Raw genomic sequence first — 24504 nt, forward strand, 5'->3', positions numbered from 1 at the left:
CCTTCCCGCCACGAGTTTGAATACTGTGCCGGCATATACCGAGCGCAGGCAGGCAGGCTCGGCAACTGTCGCGCTGACGTCTTGTACGTACAGGACGTCAGTGCGAGAGGCGCCGAGACTGCCCGAAGATTCATGAGTGTACTGCGCTCTGTATATTCCGGCGCAGTATTCAAACTCGTGGCCGGAAAGCGGGTATCGGCGTATATCGTGCACCCACGATTTTGCCCTGATTTTCAGGGCAAAATAGTGCGCGGTATACGCCAATAAATACGGTACCTCCCGAGTCTAAGGAGAATTTGATGACTTGCTTACTTGGCAAGGACCCACAGGAGGTTTCACTCTCAAATAAGACTCAGAAGAAGAATCCATTGTAGTTTTACCAAGCTTAGTACATTACACAGGAAGTTATTCTAGTCTCTTGAAGCATAAAAAGGAAACTAAGGGCCTGATCCTCAAAAGGGATACGCCGACGTATCTACTGATACGCCGTCGTATCCCTGTTTCTATCAATGGAACTGATCCACAGAATCAGTTTCACATAGATAGGCAGAAGATCCGACATGTGTAAGGGACTTACACTGTCGGATCTTAGGATGCAGTACCGCAGCCGCCGCTGGGGGCATTTCTCGTCGAAATGGCGCTTCGGGTATGCAAATTAGCACTTACAGAGATCCACAAAGCTTTTACGCTTCGTTTTTTCTCCGTAAGTATTAGTTTGCCGTCGCAATATTAGGGCTGCTTTTACAAGGCCTAAACTGTTTAGACCTGGTAAAAGTAGACCCTTCTATCCCGCGTCGCTGTCTTTTTTTTTCAATTTTTTTTTTTCGACGCAACTCGTATTTTTTTTTTTTACGCCCGTCGCGATTCTCAAAACCTGGCGCAACGTAAAACCGTGCAAAGCACGTCGGGAAAATGACGTCAGGAGCATGCGCAGTACGTCCGGCGCGGGAGCGCGCCTAATTTAAATGGGACTCGCCCCATTAAATTAGGAACGCCTTGCGCCGGCCGGATTTAAGTTACACCGCAGAAAATTTCTAGGTAAGTGCTTTGTGGATCGGGCACTTAGGTAGAAATTTTCCGGCGGTGTAACTTAAATCCGAATATTTAAGTTACACCCGCTGGCTGTGGATCAGGCCCTAAATTCTTGCATGGAGTGGCTGGGAGTGACAAAAAAGGGACTATACTAATTGGAAAAAACACGAGGACCAAACATGGGAACATACAAAATACAAAATACATCAAACAGCAAGGATGCTGCAGGCTGTTATGTGTTCTTCACAGTAATCATAAACAAATTAAGCAGAAATTAAAAAATTGAGAAGATGTTACATTCTAAAGAAATTACCTGTCAGTTAGACCTTTATTTTCCATAAGGACCTGCGGGCAACTGGACTGTATTTTGTAACTTTATGAAACCACGGTTAAATTTGTTGAATTGTAAGACCCCTGGGTCTAGGCGTCGACCAGGTGACGGATATTGACCTTTGTTATATGCTGAATCGCCTTTAGGGCGAGGCATGCTTTTCTGAAACTTAGTACATTTTAGATAGTCCTGCAAAATGAAAATAAAGGGTTTAAATGTCAAAATCCCCAAAAGTATGTTGTATAGCAGCCTGTACAGGTGCATTGAGTGTCAAACTGTTGTGGGACAAGACTGTGGCCAGTAAAGATGTCCCAGCTTCAGTGGTCACTAGACACAAGAACACCCTATCATCAAGAGAGACTCATCACCTGACACACTTCACTAAAGCCAGGACACACATCTCCAGCATAGATAGACACCATTTTGACAATTCTGCCCATTGATTGGCAGTCATCTTCTGAGGGTCTGGTCCACAGCCATTCCAAAACAGAATATATATATGTACAGTGGGATTTTTTATATACCCCCAAAAGTAGTAACATATATATTTTTAAAATCAATTATTTTTTATTCAGATATCAAAAGGACAATTGCGTTATTTTTTTTAAAAACACTATTAGTCACATATCATATGCGTGTATTTAATTACAATTATTAAGAGAACATTCCTAGAAATTCCCACTGAAGGTATCCCAGATGTGTTACAGGTGAGGTTGACACGTTTCGCAGGAATATACTGCTTCCTCAGGACAGGAAATAGTGCTGTTTTCTTAGGTGTATGACTTCCCCCATGGGCCACCCAGGGCTATACACCTGGGAAAACAGCACTGTCTCCTACTACGTTTTATGTGACATGCATATGTGTTTTAAGGTACTTTTCATGCTTTATCATACACTTGGCTCACTTTTTCTCTATTTCATTGAACCCATATCTTTTTGACTTTGATTATATGGAGTTTTGTTGTTTGTATATCACTAATTACAATATTTTGTCTAATTATAGTTTTAACGTTGCTTTATGTCATATGCAATATATAAGAAAGGCTAAAGAGGTCCTGAGGAAGCTGTATTCCCGCGAAACGTGTCGATCGCACCTGTCACACATCTCGGATACCTTCAGTGGAAATTTCTAGGAAGGTTCTCTCAATAATTGTGATTAAATACACTCGTGTGATATAGTTTTTCGAAAAAAATAATGCCTTTACGCGATTGTTGTCCTTTTGATATTTGAATAAAATATCATTGTTTTTAAAAATGTATTTGTTATTACTTTTGGGGGTATATACAAAGTCCCACTGTATATATATATATATATATATATATATATATATACAGGTCATTCTCAAAAAATTAGCATCTTGTGATAAAGTTCATTATTTTCTGTAATGGACTGATAAACATTAGACTTTCATATATTTTAGATTCATTACACACAACTGAAGTAGTTCAAGCCTTTTTATTGTTTTAATATTGATGATTTTGGCATACAGCTCATGAAAACCCAAAATTCCTATCTCAAAAAATTAGCATATTTCATCCGACCAATAAAAGAAAAATGTTTTTAATAAAAAAAAAGTCAACCTTCAAATAATTATGTTCAGTTATGCACTCAATACTTGGTCGGGAATCCTTTTGCAGAAATGACTGCTTCAATGCGGCGTGGCATGGAGGCAATCAGCCTGTGGCACTGCTGAGGTGTTATGGAGGCCCAGGATGCTTCGGTAGCGGCTTTAAGCTCATCCAGAGTCTTGTGTCTCTCAACTTTCTCTTCCCAATATCCCACAGATTCTCTATGGGGTTCAGGTCAGGAGAGTTGGCAGGCCAATTGAGCACAGTAATACCATGGTCAGTAAACCATTTACCAGTGGTTTTGGCACTGTGAGCAGGTGCCAGGTCGTGCTGAAAAATTAAATCTTCATCTCCATAAAGCTTTTCAGCAGATGGAAGCATGAAATGTTCCAAAATGTCCTGATAGCTAGCTGCATTCACCCTGCCCTTGATAAAACACAGTGGACCAACACCAGCAGCTGACATTGCACCCCAGACCATCACTGACTGTGGGTACTTGACACTGCACTTCAGGCATTTTGGCATTTCCCTCTCCCCAGTCTTCCTCCAGACTCTGGCACCTTGATTACCGAATGACATGCAAAATTTGCTTTCATCCGAAAAAAGTACTTTGGACCACTGAGCAACAGTCCAGTGTTGCTTCTCTGTAGCCCAGGTCAGGCGCTTCTGCCGCTGTTTCTGGTTCAAAAGTGGCTTGACCTGGGGAATGCGGCACCTGTAGCCCATTTCCTGCACACGCCTGTACACGGTGGCTCTGGATGTTTCTACTCCAGACTCAGTCCACTGCTTCCGCAGGTCCCCCAAGGTCTGGAATCGGTCCTTCTCCACAATCTTCCTCAGGGTCCGGTCACCTCTTCTCGTTGTGCAGCGTTTTCTGCCACACTTTTTCCTTCCCACAGACTTCCCACTGAGGTGCCTTGATACAGCACTCTGGGAACAGCCTATTCGTTCAGAAATTTCTTTCTGTGTCTTAGGCCCCATACACACGATAGAATCCATCCGCAGATAAATCCCAGCAAATGGGTTTCTGCGGATAGATCCTATGGTGTGTACACGCCAGCGGATCTGTTTCCGCGGAGAAATCTCCTCTGGGATGGATTTCAGCAGATCGGATATTTGCTGTGCTGCACAACATATCCATCTGCTGAAATCCATTCCAACGGATGGATCCGCTCGTCTGTACAGACTTACCGGATCCATCCGTCCAAAGGGATTCCCCGCACGCGTCGTAATGATTTGACGCATGCGTGGAATTCCTTTTATGACAGCGTCGCGCCCGTCGCCGCGTCATAATAGCGGCGACGGCGCGACACGTCATCGCCAGAGGATTTCAGCGCGGATTTCAATGCGATGGTGTGTACACGCCATCGCATAGAAATCTTCTGAAATCCTCGAGAGGATTTATCCGCGGATACGGTCCGCTGGACCGCATCTGCGGATAAATCCTCTCGTGTGTATGGGGCCTAACCCTCTTGCTTGAGGGTGTCAATGATGGCCTTCTGGACAGCAGTCAGGTCGGCAGTCTTACCCATGATTGCGGTTTGGAGTAATGAACCAGGCTGGGAGTTTTTAAAAGCCTCAGGAATCTTTTGCAGGTGTTTAGAGTTAATTAGTTGATTCAGAGGATTAGGTTAAGAGCTCGTTTAGAGAACCTTTTCATGATATGCTAATTTTTTGAGATAGGAATTTTGGGTTTTCATGAGCTGTATGCCAAAATCATCAATATTTAAACAATAAAAGGCTTGAACTACTTCAGTTGTGTGTAATGAATCTAAAATATATGAAAGTCTAATGTTTATCAGTACATTACAGAAAATAATGAACTTTATCACAATATGCTAATTTTTTGAGAATGACCTGTATATATATATATATATATATATATATATATATATATATATATATATATATATATTTTCTGTTTTGAATTTAAAATAGAGATGATACCTCCTTAAAGAGGAGTTCCACCCAAAAAAGGAACTTCCTCGTAACCCACTCCTCTCCCCCTTACATGCCACATTTGGCATGTAATTTTTTTGGGGGGGGAGTGGGGGCTTCAGGAGAAGGGGACTTCCTGTCCCACTTCCTCCTTCCGCCGAGGGGCTGCAAAGGCGATACGTCATATCGCCTTTTGCCAGCCCCTCCCTGTAGGCGATCACCTGGGACACGTGACAGGTCCCAGGCGATCGCCTGTCCAATCAAACAGCGCGGCGCCGGGCCGCGCCGCTCGTGCATGCGCAGTGCCGATCGCGCATGCGCAGTGGGTGCCCGGCCGTGAAGCCGAAAGCTGTCACGGCCGGGTGCCCACAGTGACAATGAAGACACCGGCCGGGAAGGGGGGAGAGGAGCGGACCCCCGGCCGGCGCGTCGCTGGAACGCTGGAGCAGGTAAGTGTCAGTTTATTAAAAGCCAGCAGCTACACTTTTTGTAGCGATGGTTAGTACACAAAAGCATCGGTTCAAAACCCGCGTCTGCTCAGAATCAAGTCGACGCATGCTTGGAAGCATTGAACTTCGTTTTTTTCAACACGTCGTGTGTTTTACGTCACCGCGTTCTGACCCGATCGGAATTTGAACTGATGGTGTGTACGCATATCAGGCCGTCAAGCCACTTCAGCGGTGAACCGATGGAAATGGCCTGTCGGACCATTCTCGTCGGTTTGGAACGACCGTGTGTACAAGGCCTTAGACATAATTACACACACATACATATTCTTTTGGTGGTTTTTGTTTGCTTAAATTAATGGGGCCAATTGCATTAGTCTTAGCTGTAATATTTCTCCCACGATAACATAACCATGAGAGTTAGATAATTTTTTTAATTTCATTTTATAATTTTTTTCTTTTCTTTTGGCCATATTGGTGCACACTTTTACATATTTCAAAGCTTACTCTTTCAGCAGGAGAATAACAATGGGAATACGTAAAATGCAGAATATTGTCTGCCAGGTAGATATAAACAGTTATGTTGTCTGCGAGGGGAAATTAATTTAGTTTAGTTTAATCCTATATATATTAATATATACCAAGGCTTTTGTATAATATCTTTAGCAATTTATTGCAAATTCATAGGGCCAGATTCATAAAGAATTGCCCTGGCACAGCGTATCAGACATACGCTACGCCGCCGTATTTCGAATCCAGGAAGATTTTGCGCCGTAAGCTACGGCGGCGTAGTGCATTTCTCGGCGCGTATTTCAAATTGGGCGGGTAGGGGGCGTGGTTCATTTAAATGAAGCGCGTCCCTGCGCCGATTGAAATGCGCATGCTCCGTTTCGAAATTTCCCGCCGTGCTTTGCGCGAAATGAAGTCGCACCGACGTCATTTTTTGAACGTAGACGTGAGTTACGTCCTTTCCTCATCACGGACGACTTACGCAAAAAAAAATATTCAAAATTCAACGCGGGAACGACGGCCATACTTTAACATGGCAAGTCTATCTATATGCCACGAAATAGCAGCTTTAGCTATACGCCGGGAAAAGCCGACTAGCGACGACGTAAGAGAATGCGACGGCCGTGCGTACCTTCGTGGATCGCCGGAAAAAGCTAATTAGCATACCTGACGCGGAAAATGACGCAAACTCCACCCAGCGGGCGCCAAAGTATTGCACCTACGATCCGAAGGCGTACGAAGCTGTACGCCTGTCGGATCGAAGCCAAAAGCCGTCGTATCTTGGTTTGAGGATTCAAACTAAAGATACGACGTGGGAAATTTGAAAGTACGCCGGTGTATCAGTAGATACGCCGGCGTACTTCTTCTGTGAATCTGGCCCATAGGGCCAGATCCACGTAGACCGGGCGCAACTTAACTTTCCCAATTTAAGTTACACCGCCGCAATTTTTCCAAGTTAGTGCCCGATCCACAAAGCACTTACCTGGAAATTTGCAGCGGTGTAACTTAAATCCGTCCGGCGCAAGGCGGGCCCAATCGAATGGGGCGAGTCCCATTTAAATTAGGCGCGCTTCCGCGCCGGACGTACTGCGCATGCTCCGTCGGGTAAATTACCCGACGTGTATTGCGCTAACTGGCGTCGCACCAACGTCATTTGCTTAGACGTTAACGTAAATGGCGTCCAGCGCCATTCACGGACGTCTTACGCAAATGACATTGATGTTTAAATTTTGACGCGGGAACGACGGCCATACTTAACATGGCTTAGGAGAACTAGGGCTCAGCCCTAGTTTTACGCGGCGTAACCCGACGGAAACTACGTAGATTTAGATCGACGGGCCGTTCGGGACGTTCGGGGATCGCCGTAAGTTTTCATTTGCATATTCTACGCTCTCGTTTGTGGATCTGGCCCATAGTGTCTATGTCAAATCTCAATTTCACTGTTATATGGTGTTTGTGAGCAACTTCTGTAAAATAAATATTTACAGTCCATACTTACACCCGGTTGTGTTGTGTTATTCAAAGAATTTCTGCATAGGCAAAACAACTTGAGAATAATTAGGTCAGCTTTTTAATTGTTATAAATTATTTTTGCATTGGAGGCACTGTTGTTAATCAATCAATTTAAATGGTCAATCTAGCTGACTAAATTATTCGTTCAGACATTCCCTGACATGCCCCAACATTGGTGTCACTGGGAAGAATAGTTTTCCATAATTGGTGTCAGAGGGATTAGAAATGCCCCCTTGGCAATAATCAGTGGTTACCTATTTATGAATACAGTCCATGTTCCATGTTATGCTACTCCTCTATATTGGCCCTATTGGACAGGAGATCAACTTGCCTGACAGTGCCTAACACATATTGCTAGTGCTACCACTCAGTTCAGAGGCTTCCTGCAGAATACAACCTGTGGCATGAAGCCAGTATAATAATTTGATTGTTGCCTATACGCTCATCTGCCACACAATTCTTCTATTTTCATCTCGTGATCCAGCCAGTGAGTCTGTCATTTTTCAAAAGAACAAGCTCTCTTGCAGATGTATCAAGTTACAGGGATTAAACAAACTATTTAACCCTAGCAGGTGTGCTTACAAGGATCAGCTTTTATTTATTTATGTACAACCTTTATTGAAAAATAATAAAATGTTTGCTGTGACTGCTTAAAAGGTATTAGCTGGAGTTCAACTTAAATTTGTATCTATCTATTAGTATCTATGTAGTATTTGAGTATTTGTATCTATTAGTAATCTATTAGTACATCTAACCTTCCCTTCCCACCAAGACTGACAATGCTGTTGTCAAGACATGTGCAATTCGTTCAACAAATTTGTTGATTGGGAAATATCCGAATTAACGAAAACCCGGTTAGCTAATTTTTCGTAAATTCGAATATTCAAAAAATTAAAACATTTTAAGATTTGTAAATTCATAAAATCGTAAATTCAAAATTCAAAAATCTGAAAACCCAAAAATTCATCTTAAATAATAGCTAACTAATAATAACTTAACTATAGATATTGGAATTTCATTTTTAAATTTGGCTTTTAGTAAACGTAACAAATACAAAATTATCCAAACTTACGAGTTATCGAAATAACGAATGCCAGCATCTTAATGGATGGAACGTAACAAATTAATAATAATAAATAACAATATTATTAATAATAAAAAAAATGTTCTATTATTATTTATTATTAATGTGTTCCGTATCATTTGTTTAGATGCGGCATTTGTTATTTTGGATAATTCGTAACTTCAGGAAAATTCGTATTCGTTACGTTCACTAACAGACAAATTTGAAAGGAAATGCCAATACCTATAATTTAAAGGGGTTGTAAAGGTTCGTTTTTTATTTTCCAAATATGTTCCTTTAACAGCTCGGATGATGGGGGCAAGCTTACTGAGGAACAACAGGAAGTGAGAAATTCAGACAAAGAAAAAAAAACATTTAGAAGGAAAATCGAAGGAAAAGGTAAGTGAACCAATAATGCACTAGCTTAAAGGAACATATTTAGAAAATAAAAGACAAACCTTTACAACCCCTTTAATAGTTAGTTATTATTAGTTAGTTAGTTAGTTAGTTAGTTAGTTAGTTAGTTAGTTAGTTAGTTATTCTTTCAAAATTTCTGGTTTTCTTTCTTATTTTCAAATTTTCGAATTACGAAATATACTAATTTACGAATTTTTTAATTTACGAATTTATGAATGTACGAATTTACGAATTTACGAATTTATGAATTTATGAATTTACGAATTTTCTAATTTACTCGAAAAAGTGAAAAAAACAAAACAAATGAAACACAAACAATTTTTTCAGCAGGGCACATGTCTACTGTTGTCCAAAGGTGCCCTCTGTGCTCATTCATCCAGAGTGGAAGCGCTCTAATACAGGAGGTGTGTTTCTGGCCAGATCACCAGATGAAAACAGGAAAAAAGCCTAAGAAAATAAAACAAATTCAGCCACACATAATGAATGGTAGGCTACAATATATTACTTTTGGGTCCAGGAGTCCATTGTTCTCAGGTGCAGCTACATTTTTCTGGATCTTGATACAATCTAGATAGTCCTGCAAAATAAAAATTTGAGTTTTTAAATGTCAAGTTCTCAAAATGCTTGTTGTATAGCAGTCCATATTTATATAGGACAGGTGTATTGTCGGCCAGATTGTTGGGGTGGGGTGGGGGGGGGGTGGGGTTAGGCCGTGGCCAGTAGACATAAAAAGGGGTAAGACTGAGCAGGATCGGGGATATAACTAGAACATTTGGTTGTTCTATTTTATAGGAGACAGGAGTGAGAAATACTTAGGAGGGATTAAAAGGAGAAAGTAAAATCCAGATAGGTCAAACCCACAACACTAAATTCTACTGATTTTCAGGCTGTGAAACAATGGTGTATTTCTTAGGGAGACTCTGTCACTGTGCAGACACCTAACCACCAACTCCAACTCTACCTAAAGTGTTGAAGCTTTGCCTGTTAAAATGGCCAGGTTTTCAGCCATGAAGGGAAAGCTATGTGAACCTCTAGGTCCCTGTATTCCACACCTGCAGCCATTGGTTACTTTTCTTCCCCAATGAGAATCTTTTTAACCACTTCAATACTGGCCACTTTCACCCCCTTCCTGCCCAGGCAAATTTTCAGTTTTCAACGCTGCCGCACTTTGAAAAGACAATTGGGCGGTCATGCAACACTGTATCCATATTAAGTTTTTATAAAAAATAAATAAACAGATAGAGCTTTCTTTTGGTGGTATTTAATCGCCACTGGGTTCCTTTTTTCTCTTAACAAAAAAATACTGAACATTTTGAAAAAAACAACAAAAAAGTTTTCTTTGCTCCTGCTTCACAATTTTGCAAATACGTCAAATTGTGCACTGATGGGCAACGATGAGTAGACAAAATGTGTTCATTTTTGTTTTATTCGTTTTTCTGTTTTTACGGGTTTATTCGTTATGATCAAAATCCGAAAAAAATTAAAAAATTCGTAAATTTAAAAATTTGTAAAATCGTAAATTAAAAAATTTGAACATTCAGAAATACGGAAATTAGAAAATTTGAGAATTTGAAAAAGTGAAAATCCGAAAATAAGAAAGAAAAACAAAATAATTCAAAAGAACAAAAATCTAAAATAATAGCTAACTAACTAATAATAACTAACTATTAAATTATAGGTATTGGAATTTCCTTTTAAATTTGTCTGTTAGTCAATGTAACGAATACAAATGTATCCAAAGTTCCAAATTATCCGAAATAACGAATGCCGCATCCAAACAAATGGAACGGAACAAATTAATAAAAAATAATAATAACACGTTTTTATTATTATTGTTATTTCTTATTAATAATTCCTTACTTTCCATTCGTTTAGATGCGGCATTTGTTATTTTGGATAATTCGTAACTTGGGATAAATTCGTATTTGTTTCATTCAACAGCCAAATTTGAAAGGAAATTCCAATACCTATAATTTGATAGTTAGTAATAGTTAAGTTATTATTAGTTAGTGATTATTTCAAAATTTTAAAATGGTGGGTTTTCGAATTTTCATTTTTTATTGTTCTTATTTTCAGATTTTAGTTCTTTTGAATTTTTGTTTTTATTTTCAGATTTTTGAATTTTCGAATTTCCGAATTCTCAAATTTCTAAATTTAGAATTTACAAATTTTTGAATTTACGAATTTACACATTTTTGAATTTAGGAATCCATGAATTTTTGAATATTTGAATTTATGGGTTTTCATTAATTCGGATATTTCCGAATTAATTAATTTGTCGAAATGTGTACAAAAACTAAGTCGGAACTAAATGAATTGCACATGTCTACTGATGAGGCTGCACCAATGGGCATTAATAGGTTGCATTGATGGGAACTGATAAGGCTGCACTGATTGGCACTGATGAGGCTGCACTGATGGGCACTCATGAGGCTGCATTGATGGGCACTAATGAGGCTGCACTGATGGGCACTAATGAGGCTGCATTGATCGGCACTGATTGGCACTGATGAGGCTGCACTTATAAGGTGGCACTGATGGGTACTGATAGGAGTCACTGATAGGAACTGATAGGGCTGCATTAATGATCAGTGTAAATGTCTCCTGTAACTTTTCTCAGACACTGACAGCACTAAAGAAAGGAAATGCCGACAACCAGCATTTGTTTACATGTGATCAGCTGTGATTGGACACATCTGGTCACATGTTATATAGCCTACATCATCGGCTCTTTAACCTAGCCATTGAAGAGCTGTGTCCGAGGGACCACCACTGATCGGTGTGCACGAATGGCGCGATGTGAAGGACATCGTATGAGTCAGGATGGTAAAGCCCCCCCGGACATCAATCTGCTATAGGCCGGGCAGGAAGGTATTAAAAGGTATCTAAAGCCATATTTTTTTTCAGTTTTGGATAAAGTAGAGAAGTGTTAAAAACCCTGTCAGGTTTTTATTGCTGTCCAGCAGGGAGATTCACCCTCTCAATGTGTTCTGACAACCACTGTCAATTGGACTGAAATTGAGGAAAAATTCGAAATTTTAAGTTGTCACTGCAATAAGAATAGAGGGAAACATTTTCAAGAAAGGACACTTTTCTCCAGTGACTTTGCTCGTGTAGCACTACCCCCGAAGGAGCTACTGGTTTGTTTTGGGTGGCATGTTACCTCGTGGCTCCTCCAACATCTAGGGGTGTATGGTGAAAGTAGTAGTAATGGAATGTCCACGACAGGTGTCTTTTTCTGTGCTCTTTATTACCCAGCCGGGTAAAAACAATACAACTTGTGGTGAAGAGTAAAGATTCAGCAGAAGGAGAAATAGCAGATTCAGGCGTAGCAATAGGGAAACAGTCCTACTTCCAACAACACTTTCTTCTTCGCCACTCCACCCAGAGTGGGTTTAGTGTACCTGGACAGGCCTCTCTCACTGACCTGGCAGCCAGAGTATCACTCGAACTTTAAGGGAAAAGTCTCTGCCACAGGCCCTCCTTAGAATTGAGATAGCGGAGATAATCCTCCTTAATAGACTCTACACCTGGATCTTCTTCAGGTAGTTTGTAGTTAGGTTACCGACTGATAGGTGACCAACGTCCAGCCTTTCAGTACCCGGTTACCTTGATCCCTGGTGGATGGTCGAGACCCTATTGGATTGCCAGCCTCTCTTGGCTCTCCTCAGGTGGACTCCTCACCGGACAGCTTCCTCTCAAAGGAACAATGCTTGGGATGATCTTCTTAGGATTATGGACCCAGTCAATCACTGAGGGCCAGCCACAGCTCAAATGTTCTGGACCAACATGGTCCCGGAACCAGGAACACTGCGTGGCACGTGCACTCCGGCCTTGAAGGCCATTTCGCCGGGGCGCCGCGATGTGGTCACCCTAAAGGTGGGTACCACACTGGAAGAAGACCCAGACCAATGGCATCTGTCTCATAAATATCCTCCCCCAGCATGCACAGTGAGAAAAACCCCTCCTGAAAGGCTGCTGGGGAAAAGCACCCAAACCTTGACTCCACTGTTGCCACCTGTCGCGCTGGGGTGATATCAGCACCACAGAGACAACAGAATGAGCCCACAGCACAGCCAAGCTGAGACAGAGACCCAACTTTGAACAGATTAGCCTGGTCAGAGCAAACTAACTCTCTGAGCCCCTCATAATTTAAATTAGCACCAGTTCTTAGAAGTAACCAGGTGCTACACTCGTACAGAGATTACATCCTCTTCTGTCTACAGGACATAAAGTAAGGTAATTCTCCCCAGTTGGACACATATGATTAAAAAAAAGGTCTGAATCTTCCTGAACATTTTTTCCATATGGACCTCAGGGTGATTGGACTGTATTTTACAACTTTCATGGAACCACAGCTACATTTGTTCACCTGTAAGATCTCTAGGTCCAGGCTTCGAGGAAGACCAGGTTTTTGAATTTGTTTCTTAGATGGAGATTTGTTTCTCTGAATACGTTCTAGATATTTCTGCAAATTGAAAATCAGAGTTTTTAAATGTCAAAATGTATGTTGTATAGCAATCTGTATTCATATAAGACAGATGTATGGTCCATCAGACTGTTGGGGCCCAGGCTGTGGCCAGTAGGAAAAAAAAGAAGTAAGACGTTAGGCTCTCTAGTCATTTAGCAAGGGCTTTTTTCAGCTGGAACTTGGTGGATCTCAGTTCCACCACCTATAGCTCAGGCCCTTTGCTCTCTGCTCACCACTATCACTTGTGAAAACAAAAGTCCGGCTTCTGTGTTTACAAGTGACAGCTTGTCTTTCAATGGCTCCCACAGATCTGATCTCCTGAGCGGCTCCCACTGAGTGCAGGATGGAGACTTGGGAGATGCAGGTGCCTGGGGTGCAGTGTGGGTGCTGACAATGTGGGTGCTGGATAATCTCTTTGCTAATAAGAGAGGTGGAGCCACCTACAGTGTGTGGGGAGGTACTAGGTAAGAAGAGGGATAAAGGTGAGATGTGGATGGAGGATGCAGTGGTAAGCAGCTATGGGAGAAGGCTCTGCACTCTGTGTTTAGCACATCCCTGAACTCTGCACTATGTATGTAGCACAACCCTAAACTCTGCACTCTGTGTGTAAACCTACCGAACTCTGCACTCTGTACATAATAAACTCCTAGGGCCAGATTCTCAAAGGACTTATGACGGCGTATCTCCACGTACGCCGTCGTAAGTCCGAATGCGAGCCGTCGTATCTATGCGCCTGATTCTTAGACTCAGTTACGCACAGATTTGGCCAAGATACGTAAGTCTCCTACGCCGTCGTATCTTGGGTGCAAATTTACGCTGGCCGCAAGGGGCGCTTCCGTAGATTTACGCGTCAAATATGTAAATTAGGTAGATACGCCGATTCACGAACGTACTTGCGCCCGCTACGCCGTTTAAGTTAGGCTTACGTCCGGCGTAAAGTTACCCTTGCTATATGAGGCGCAGCCAATGCGAAGTATGGACGTCGACAAGCATATCTTTTTACGTCGTTTACGTAAGTGGTACGTGAATGGGGCTGTGCATAGGTTCACGTCACAGGCATTGGGCCTGGCGTATTTAAGGGCGTAAATTTGACGTGATACTGAGCATGCGGCGCATGCGCCGTTCGTTAGGCGCGTAATTTACGTGGGGTCACGGCTCATTTGAATGTAACACGCCCACCTCTTCCAAATTTGCTTTACGCCGGCTTACGCCGGCCCATTTACGCTACGCCGCCGCAACTTACGGAGCAAGTGCTTTGTGAATACTGCACTTGCCTATTTAAGTTGCGGAGGCGTAGCGTAAATAGGATACGCTACGCCCGCATAAAGATACGCTCTCCTACGTGAATCTGGCCCCTGGTATTTAATGCCCCTTTAAAACCCTCCACTATTAGTATGATTTCACCATACCCACTATTTAATGTGGCTTGGAGGGTGTGTGTGTGCAAGGGGAGGAGGTTTTGGGTTCTATGCTTGAGTTCCTGCACCCATTTTCTGAGAAAAAAATGCCTGCGTATAGAGTAAGGATGGGGGTGTAACAGGCGCTCCGCGCGCCTGTTACTATTTGCAGTGACAGGTGCTTTCGGCGCCGTAATGCGTTCCATGCTGGAACGCATACGGCGCTCGCGCGATAACGTCATCGCCCGGCCGCCGTAGTGAGTTCCAGCTTGGAACGTGGAAGTGCGCCGCGAATCGGCGCTTCTTGTTTGGAATCAGTGCTATGCACTGCACCTGCATGTGACTTTTCACTGCCTATAAAGGCATCCATTTCAAACACAAGCCTCGTTCTATTATTGTCAGCCGTTACGGCCACGCTACAACATTATGGCCAGCTAGCATAAGAGCCTTATTGCGTCCAGGCGGCCTTCGCTCCCCATGCTGCAACACCGCTCCATGCAACAACTACCTCTTTAGTGCTATTGCACCTATTACTACACGGCATTGCTGGGGACAACCTTGAGGCCTTTGCTGAACACCCCACACCACGGAATCCCTAACTCCTGCATTGAAGCCTGCAAACGGATAAGTAGCTGTTGAGTCACTTGTAGTGCTATAGCGAGAACTGTTGCTTATCTTTCATCTAACACACTTGCTATTGTTTGTAATGTCTGGTGGCTATCAACATACTATGTGGGATATACCCCTTTGTTAAGGACTGTTTGCTAAGGAAGAACTTAAAGGGACATCCACACTATTGTTACCTCAGCTATATTTGCCTCTCATATGTAACTATTATTACCTGAGCTATATTGCCTTCTATATGCATCTACCATTACCTGAGCTATAATTGCCTCCCAGATGCAATTATTAGTTGTCGCTACGACTCCTATTTACTAGGTGTACTCTCAAAGTACCTGAGCTATAAATTGCTACTCATACGTAACTATTAGTTGTTTCAACAATGCTTATTTATGTAAACATCCCTTGTAATAGAAAAAAAGCATGACAGGACCTCTTAAATATGAGATCTGGGGTCAAAAGACCTCAGATCTCATATTTACACTAAAATTTGATAAAAAAAAAAAAATTAAATGTCATTTGGAAAAAGAGCTATGGGCAAAAGTGACATTTTGACGTCGCTTCCACCCTCCAATGGTGTGAAGCCAAGTGGGGGCCATCTTCCCCTCATTCGTCTCCATACCTAACAGGACACAGGACCTGATTACCTCCGCCACTACCGACGGCTCCGGTAAGTGGCAGAGGGCACCGGAGTACAGAGGGAGGGGGGCCCCTCCCCCGCCACCGATAAAAGTGATCTTGCGGAGACTCCGCCGCAGAGACCACTTTTATCAGAAATCGGACCGCCTGCTGAAGAAGAGGATACTGGGGTTATGGTAGCTAGCTGCTGCCATAACAACAATATCCCGCTTCAAAGTACCGACGTATAACGACGGCGGGCGGGCTTTTTTTTTGTCTGTGTCTCCAACAGTGAGATTCACCCTCACTATGGGGGTGAACTGCACTTTGGAAAGTAAAGTTGCTCTAGAGCTTAGTAAATGAGCAGAAGCTCTGCTGACTTCCCTTATCCAATCTCATGCAAGCAGAAATGCTGTTTATTTTATTTTTCTTGCACGTGATTGGGTATTTTTTGCAAAGTGAAGCTTTACCTCATTTACTAAACTCTGGAGCAACTGCACTTGCTAGGGAAGTTGCCTTTAGTAAATCAACCCTTATGCGTCCTGGCAACCACTGTCAATTGGACTGAAACTGAAGCAAAAGTTCTCACTGCAATAGGGATGGAGGGAATTTTATTTCTATAGGGACAATTTTCTCCGTTGACTTTCCTCTTACAAAGATATCCTCTTCTGTCTATAGGACATAACGTAAGGTGATTCCCCAAATGGGACACAGATTGTTTAAAACATGCAGAGGTTTTAACCTCCGTGGCGGTATAATTCTTTCAGATTTTTGGTGCTGAAAGCGGTACAATTATTTTGCATGAAAATTTGGCGTTTTATATTGTAGGCCTGTAATTCTTAGAAATAACTCACTTAAATCTGTCCAAACAAGAGTCATTATAATAAAATTATAATAAAAAATATTCAATAATGCAAACAAATTAAAAACATTGAAATTTGCTCAGTTGCAGAATTGTCGCTGTCATTACTTTTAGTGTTTGATGACGAATTTCCCCACAAATTACTATCGCTCAATTCTGCAAGTGATTCTTATTTATTATCGCTTTTGACATAAACGGACAGTTTTTGGTTGCTATGGACAATCTCCAGTTTCCAGGCAGAAAGAATGTTTTTTATTATATAAAAGTGCATGCAGGACACTGGACATACCACTAGGGACATGTGTACATATTGTATACAGTAATGTGCAAGATTACAGTATACTGTATCTATACTGTGTTTTAACTTTTTTGAATTTGGCGCCGAACTCCACCCCCCGTGCATCGCGCCACTCGGGAACAGTGCTCGGTGGCACTCGGCAGTCACCAGTGTGTGAATCGAGCGAGACACACAGCGGGGACACATCGCAGGATCCAGGGACAAGGTAAGTAACTTCCCCTGTATCCTGGAATGCGATCCGGGGGTTACCGCTTTTGGTATGAAAAATTCACCTCGAGCCACACTCGGGAATACCGCTAGGCAGGTTAACCTTCTCAAAAAAAATCCATATGGACCTCCGGGGGATTGGAATGTATTTTACAACGTTCATGAAACAACAGCTACATTTGTTCACCTGCAAGACTTCTGGGTCCAGGCGTAGAATAATGTTAGGATTTAGAGGTGTCACCCGGCGTAGAATCATGTTAGGCTTTTGAGCTGCTATCGTAGTAGTTTTACAATTAATACATCCTTGATATTCCTGCAAAATGAAAATCAGAGGTTTTAAATATCAAAATGTATGTTGTATAGCAATCCATATCCATATACAGTAAGACAGGCGAATGGTCTATCAGACTGTTGGGGCCCAGGCTGTGGTCAGTAGGAATAAAAAGAAGGAAGACGTTAGGCTCTCTAGTCATAGAGCTGAGCAAGGATGGGGGATAACTAGAACGTTTGGTGGTTTTATTTTAAAAGAGAAAAAAAGTGGAAAACATTCAGGAGAGTTTTAAGGAGAAAGAAATCTCAGGGTAGGTTTCTCCAGCATGATGATCATTAAAGTGGAACTTCACTCTCTCAATCAACATTGACTATTTTTAATCCTTATGCTGCTAGCATTAGTAAATGGATAATAAAGTATATCATATTTACTTGTTTTAATTTTTTTATTTTTTTATTTCAGTAACTTCCTGGTTTATATGCCTAGGCAAATTATGTCATACATCCCGGGGGTCTTCAGGGGGGGAGGGTTTTCTTAGTTAAAGTGGATGTAAACCCAATTCATGAAATTTGACCTGGCACATATATATAGCTCTAAGTCCCGCATGTTGTTGCTGTTTCATTGCTCTGTTATCAGCATGATAACTTCTAACAAGTTCTTCTGAAATTTGTGTGGTGGGAGGTTGCTATAAATAGATTAGCAGAGAGCTTGTCTTATCACAGCACAGCTCTGCAAGTATCTTCCTTCCTCTACCTATGTACCTATGTGCCTTTCTTCCAATCAGCTGTTTCCCAGTGTATGCCAAGAATTCACTCCTACAGCTAAAAATTAGGAAGTAGAAATTCTAACCCGATGTTAGAATTCTAAAGACTATAGCAAGCAGATATACATGTAAAACTTATGTAGGGAGATTTGTTTCAACCCTGTGTATCATCTGAGGCTGTTCACTTCACTGGGTATATGAGAGGGTTTACATCTGCTTTAAGCACGTCCTCCTGTCTACATGCCTGAGCCAAGGACAGATGGATTCGAGGAAGAAAATGGTACATTATCCAAGATGGCCAACACCAGAAATGCCAGGGGGCAGGCCCAGACTGGCCATAGGGCTTACCGGGCATTTGCCCGGTAGGCCGCCTGGCCGTCGGGCCGCTTGTTCTAAATTTGATCTCCCATGCCTCTTCCACTCCTCTCCCGGCCTTCTGTCATCTTCTTTCAACTATTGAGGGGGACGAGGCAATGCCGAGCGAGCAGCGCCGGCCGTGGTTGCTCAGTGACAGGCCCACCCCCAGGGGTGGACTGACCATTCAGGATCTCGGGCTGAGTACCCGTGAGTACCCGTGAGCCGAGGCAAGTAGAGAGACTCCAGGATGGACGGGGCAGGATGGATGGCGTGAACGGGCTCCTGGTCCTGAGAGGAGAGAGAGAGGGACCGAGAGAGCCCGGGAAGGAGGAGGAGGACACTTCCTGGACTGAAGTGTTACTTGCTGACTGTGACGGTGGGAGGAGGGACCGGCGAGCAGCTAAGAACCGTAGTGTGACAGCCCGCCTTCTACATGGAGAAGGGTGAGACCACTCTGAGAGGATACCTGTGTATGTGAGTGGGGAATGTACTGTACTTAAAAAAAAAAGTTGTAAAATGCCAAGTCCTATGCATTTCCCCCATGTGTCATGCTTTCTTTATTGAATGCCATGTTGCAATCTGCGGAGACTTCACTTATAATCCTTTCCTTTGCTGTAACAATTTTATGAAGCATTCTTGTTCTGTATAATGGTGGGACATACATAGCAGACATACTGATCAACCCACCCTCTTCTCTCAACCTCCCTCTCCCTACCTCCCCTCTCTCACTACCCCTCTTCCCCCTTCCTTCTCTCTCACTACCCCCTCCCCCTTCCCCACAGTCCATTTGCCTTTAGTAAAGTTCAGAGGGTAGTGATAAATGGGAAGTACCCGGAATAGACCAGGGTGGAAAGTGGGGTCCCCCAGGGTTCTGTCCTGGGACCAATCTTATTTAATTTATTCATAAATGACCTGGAGGATGGGATAAAAAGCTCAATCTCTGTATTTGCGGACAATACTAAGCTAAGTAGGTCAATAACGTATCTGCAGGATGTGGAAACCTTGCAAGAAGACCTGAACAAATTAATGGGGTGGGCAACTACATGGCAAATGAGGTTTAATGTAGAAAAATAATGCATTTGGGTGGCAAAAATATGAATGCAATCTATACACTAGGGGGAGAACCTCTGGGGAATCTAGGATGGAAAAGGACCTGGGTGTTGTAGTAGATGATAGGCTCAGCAATGGCATGCAATTCCAAGCTGCTGCAAGCAAAGCAAAAATAATATTGGCATGCATTAAAAAGGGGATTAACTCCAGAGATAAAGCGATAATTCTCCCAATCTACAAGAGGTCCGGCCACACCTGGACTATGCCGTCCAGTTCTGGGCACCAGTCATTATGAAGTATGTGCTGGAACTGGAGAGAGTCCAGAGAAGGGCAACAAAGCTAATAAAGGGGTTGGAGGATATTAGTAATGAGGAAAGGTTGCGAGCACTGAACTTATTCTCTCTGGAAAAGAGACACTTGAGAGGGGATATGATTTCAATGTACAAATACATTTGTGGAAGGGAATTTAAGACATGACATGCGGCCATTCACTAAAATCTAGAAGAAAAGCAGTTTAACCTTAAACTGCGTAGAGGGTTCTTTACTGTAAGAGTGGTGAGAATGTGGAATTTTCTTCCACAGGCGGTGGTTTCAGTGAGGGGCATCAATAATTTCAAAAAACTATTAGATAAGCACCTGAACGACCACAACATACAGGGATATACAATGTAATACTGACATATAATCACAAACACAGGTTGGACTTGATGGACTTGTGTATTTTTTCAACCTCACCTACTATGTAACTATGTAACCCCTATGTCAGGGATATGCAAATAGCGGACCTCCAGCTGTTGCAAAACTACAAGTCCCATCATGCCTCCGCCTCTGGGTGTCATTCTTGTGGCTGTCTGAGGCCTCGTACACACGACCGAGTTTCTCGGCAAAAACCAGCAAGAAACTTGCTGTTTTTTTTGCCGAGGAAACCGGTCGTGTGTACATTTTTCGACGAGGAAACTGTCGAGGAACTCGACGAGCCAAAAAAAGAGCATGTTCTCTTTTTCCTCGACGGGAATGGAGAAAATTGGCTTGTCGAGTTCCTTGACAGCCTAACAAGGAACTCGACGAGCAAAACGATGTGTTTCGCCCGTCGAGTTCCTCGGTCGTGTGTACGAGGCCTGAGTCTTGCTATGCCTCATGGGACTTGTAGTTCTGCAACAGCTGGAGGTCCGCTAATTGCCTATCCCTGCCCTATGTGTTCTGGCAACCACTGACAATTGGACTGAAATTGAGACAAAATGAAAAAAATTGAGTTATCACTGCAACAGGAATAGAGGAATTTTTCCAATAGAGACACCTTTCTCCGGTAACTTTCCTCTTACAGAGATGTCCCTTAACTTTCTCTTCTGTCTACAGGCAGGGCCGGCGCTAGGGCAAGGCAACATTGGCGCTTGCCTTACGGTGCCAGCGCCAGCCAGGGGTCAGGGCAGAAAATCGGTTGCAGACGCCCGAACGAGACCTCCACCTCCACCTCCAGAAAGAGAACAAATCCAGCAGGGCCGTTTCCACTATGAGTGCGCCGCGCGGGGTGCAGTTCACCCAGGCGCCACAGAGGTGAAGGCGCTCAAGCGCCAGAGTGCTCCGCTCCCTCCTCTTCTCCTTGTCTGAGGCTGCGCTCTGAGCTCTCCACCGCCGCGGTATTTTGAGTCCTCCTCCTCCTCACGATCATTATCTTTTCCACCCGGGTGGCGCAGCTGCACACTGTCCTCTCCTCTCCAGACTGGGGTTTGTCCTGGGGGGGGTTGTGGTGGCCTCTGTACTAATGGAGGGGGGTGACCGTGGTTTGTGGGGGGGGCTGTACTAATGAAGGGTGGTTTGTGGGGGGGGGGTCTGTACTAATTGTGGGGAATGGCTTGTGGGGGGGTCTGTACCAATTGTGGGGGGGTCTGTACTAATGGGGGATGGCTTGTGGGGGGGTCTGTACAAATGGAGGGGGTGGTTTGTCAGGGGGGGTCTGTACTAATGGAAGGGGGGTCTCTGCTAATGGGGGGGTGGTTTGTCCTGTGGGGGGGGGGTCTGTACTAATGGGGTAGGGGGGTGGTTTGTCCTGGGGGGCAGCAGTGTGTGTGGGCTGCTGCTGCGGGCGGCATTTGAAGGACGAGTCCAGACCACGCCGCACTCACCACACAGGCCGGACACATGCCCGCAGAGCCACCGCCGTGACTTACAAGGCTTCAGAAACAGGTAAGGGGGACCTGTTTTAAAGTTTCCTGTTTAAAAAAAAACACCAAATCCCTGCAATAATATATTAAGCAGCCTGTATAATGTATCATTGCTGGGATTTGTAGTCCTCTGTAACTGCTGGTATTCTGCATTGCGTTTTATATAATGTATTATTGCTGGGATTTGTAGTCCTCTCTAACTGCTGGTATTCTGTATTGTGCTGTATAATGTACTATTGCTGGAATTTGTTGTTCCTCTATAGCTGCTGGTATTCTCCATTGCGCTGTATAATGTATTATTGCTGGGATTTGTAGTTCCTCTATAACTGGTCAGTGGTAATCTGCATTGCGCAGTATAATCATTATACCACGCAATGGAGAATACCACCAGCTATAGAGGACTAGAAATCCCAGCAATAGTCCATTATATACAACGCAATGCAGAATAACGCCATCTATGCTATCTTTCTCTGTAAAAGATAAATAAGTTAAACGATCACTTTAAGCATCATAACCATTAAAGCTTAGTGGCGCACAGATATAATGTATGGTGTGTGTGTGCGTGCGCGCGCCGGGAGGGGCGGTTAAAATGCACCTTCGCCTTAGTTGGCAAAAATCCTTGCACCGGCCCTGTCTACAGGACATAAAGTAAAGCAATTCTCCCCAATGCGACACAGATTGGTGAGAAAATGCAGAGGTTTTAACCTTCCCAAACACCTTTCTATATGGAGCTCCGAGCGATTGGACTGTATTTTACAACATTCATGAAACAACAGCTACATTTGTTCACCTTGAAGGCATTTGGGTCCAAGTACCGAGGAATGCCAGGGTTTTGTGGAGGTTTATTTCTCTGAATACGTTCTAGATATTCCTGCATAATGAAAAGGAGAGGTTTTAATTGGCAACTTGTATGTTGTATAGCAATCCGTATTCATATAAGACAGGCATACGTTCTGTCACACTGTAACAAGTGAAATATTTGCGCTGTAAAGTGTTATACAAATTAATGTGTGTGTGCATATAACCACATACATATACAAGTACAAAAATGAGTGGGGAAAGTCCAAAAGGGGTGACACTAATATACCAGTGAACAATAATGTTGAATGGTCCTTAATCAAGGACACAGTGCTAAAAAGGTCCAGGTACAGCACAATCCAGCCGTGTAAAAGTGCAGTTCATCAATGCTTGATCCAATCAATAGCGTTGTAAGATAAAAAATATTGAAAAACACAGCAATAAAAATAAAAATAAAGATTAAAAATAAAAATAAGGGTCAAAGTAATTCAGAAGAAGGAGGCCTTGTATCCGAAATTAAGGTGAAAGACAGAAGGTGAGCCGTAACCAAGATCTCATATATGCACCTCTAGTGATCCCAGCAGCTCACCTCGGATCTGGCAAGCTGGACTTAATCAGCCTGGTCCTGATGGATATGGTCCGGAGTTGGATATCACATTCGGGTCTCCATAAAGTGTATTACATGAAAAAGTAGAAGGGGTAAAAGCCAAATGGTGTGATAACGTCACAGAGGGGGGTGGTAATATCTATGATCTAAACCAGTGGAGATGCACTCACATGTGGGTGTAAAACTGGGGCTCTTATCCACGAGCGCCGAGCTCGTCAGTCCCTCCTTCCTCTCCCTTACTAATTCTCCAAGATTAGGAGTCCCGTGTCCCCAATGGTTCGCGGATCAACTCTTGATGTGTATGAGGATCTCGGTGGTGTATGTGGGGTAAAAAAGAAGGACAAGCCTGATCGTGTGATATCGTGAACAACAACAAAACCCCAGGAATGCCCAGATGGTAATGCACTCACATAAACAATATGAAAGAAAGGACCTTCCTCCACGAGTGCGGACTCGCAATGAATATGTGCCTCCACCTCTTCCCCTCTGTCTATGGCTCAGGCTGAATGCTCAGATGTCGCAGTCATACATAGGGGGAAGTGAATAGACAACCATAGCGTAGCCCGGTCAGACGTGAAATATTTATTAAAAACAATTAAAAACTCACATTTAAAATCGAAATTTCTGCATCAATCTGACGAGTGGCGAACTCGTATGTCCATTCGTCGGATGCTAGAGTGTGTCAAGCCCTCCAATCCCGACGCGTATCGTCACAGCACGTGACTTCATCAGGGTCAGGGTCACCCCTCCTCTGAGGCACATTCAAAGTCCCACCCCTATCAACCCTTTTGTTGAAACATAGTTGTATATTCTTAGGGGTTGGTGTCTCTGTAGGAGCTTTTTGTTATTCCACATACACCCCAAACCCTACACATGTACTCTGCAAGGGCAGTTGCTCCAGAATTTAGTAAATGAGCAGACGCTCTGCTGACTTCCATCATCCAATCCTGTGCAAGCAGAAATGCTGTTTTATTTATTCATTTGATATATATTATTTGCATGTGATTGGGTATTCTTTGCAAAGTGAAGCTTTACCTCACTTACTAAGCTCTGGAGCAACAGTCTATTTTTGCCTTTAGTAAATCAACCACTATGTGTCCTGGCAACCACTGTAAATTGGACTGAAATTGAGGCAAAATAAAAAAAAAATTGAGTTGTCAATGCAATAGGGATGGAGGGAATTTTTTTCAATAGGAACACTTTT

At 43.1% G+C, this 24504-nt stretch overlaps 1 protein-coding gene across 2 annotated transcripts in view; it reads right to left on the reverse strand.

Annotated features, from left to right (window-relative positions):
* Positions 1-1350: 1350 nt before the first annotated feature.
* Positions 1351-24504, reverse strand: part of LOC120929039 — a 35976-nt gene continuing 12822 nt past the window's right edge. Inside the window, exons 4-8 of one of the 2 annotated variants that reach the window (XM_040340223.1) lie at positions 22686-22766; positions 17480-17605; positions 13191-13286; positions 9324-9395; positions 1351-1552 (exon numbers count right to left, since the gene is read on the reverse strand). In XM_040340223.1, coding sequence (XP_040196157.1) covers positions 1361-1552; positions 9324-9395; positions 13191-13286; positions 17480-17605; positions 22686-22766 — 567 coding nt within the window. In that variant the 3' untranslated portion in view covers positions 1351-1360. The remainder of the gene's footprint in view (positions 1553-9323; positions 9396-13190; positions 13287-17479; positions 17606-22685; positions 22767-24504) is intronic. The other variant, XM_040340224.1, reaches the window with a different exon arrangement.

This window comes from Rana temporaria, chromosome 2, assembly GCF_905171775.1.
Source record: "Rana temporaria chromosome 2, aRanTem1.1, whole genome shotgun sequence".
Classification (NCBI taxonomy): domain Eukaryota; kingdom Metazoa; phylum Chordata; class Amphibia; order Anura; family Ranidae; genus Rana; species Rana temporaria.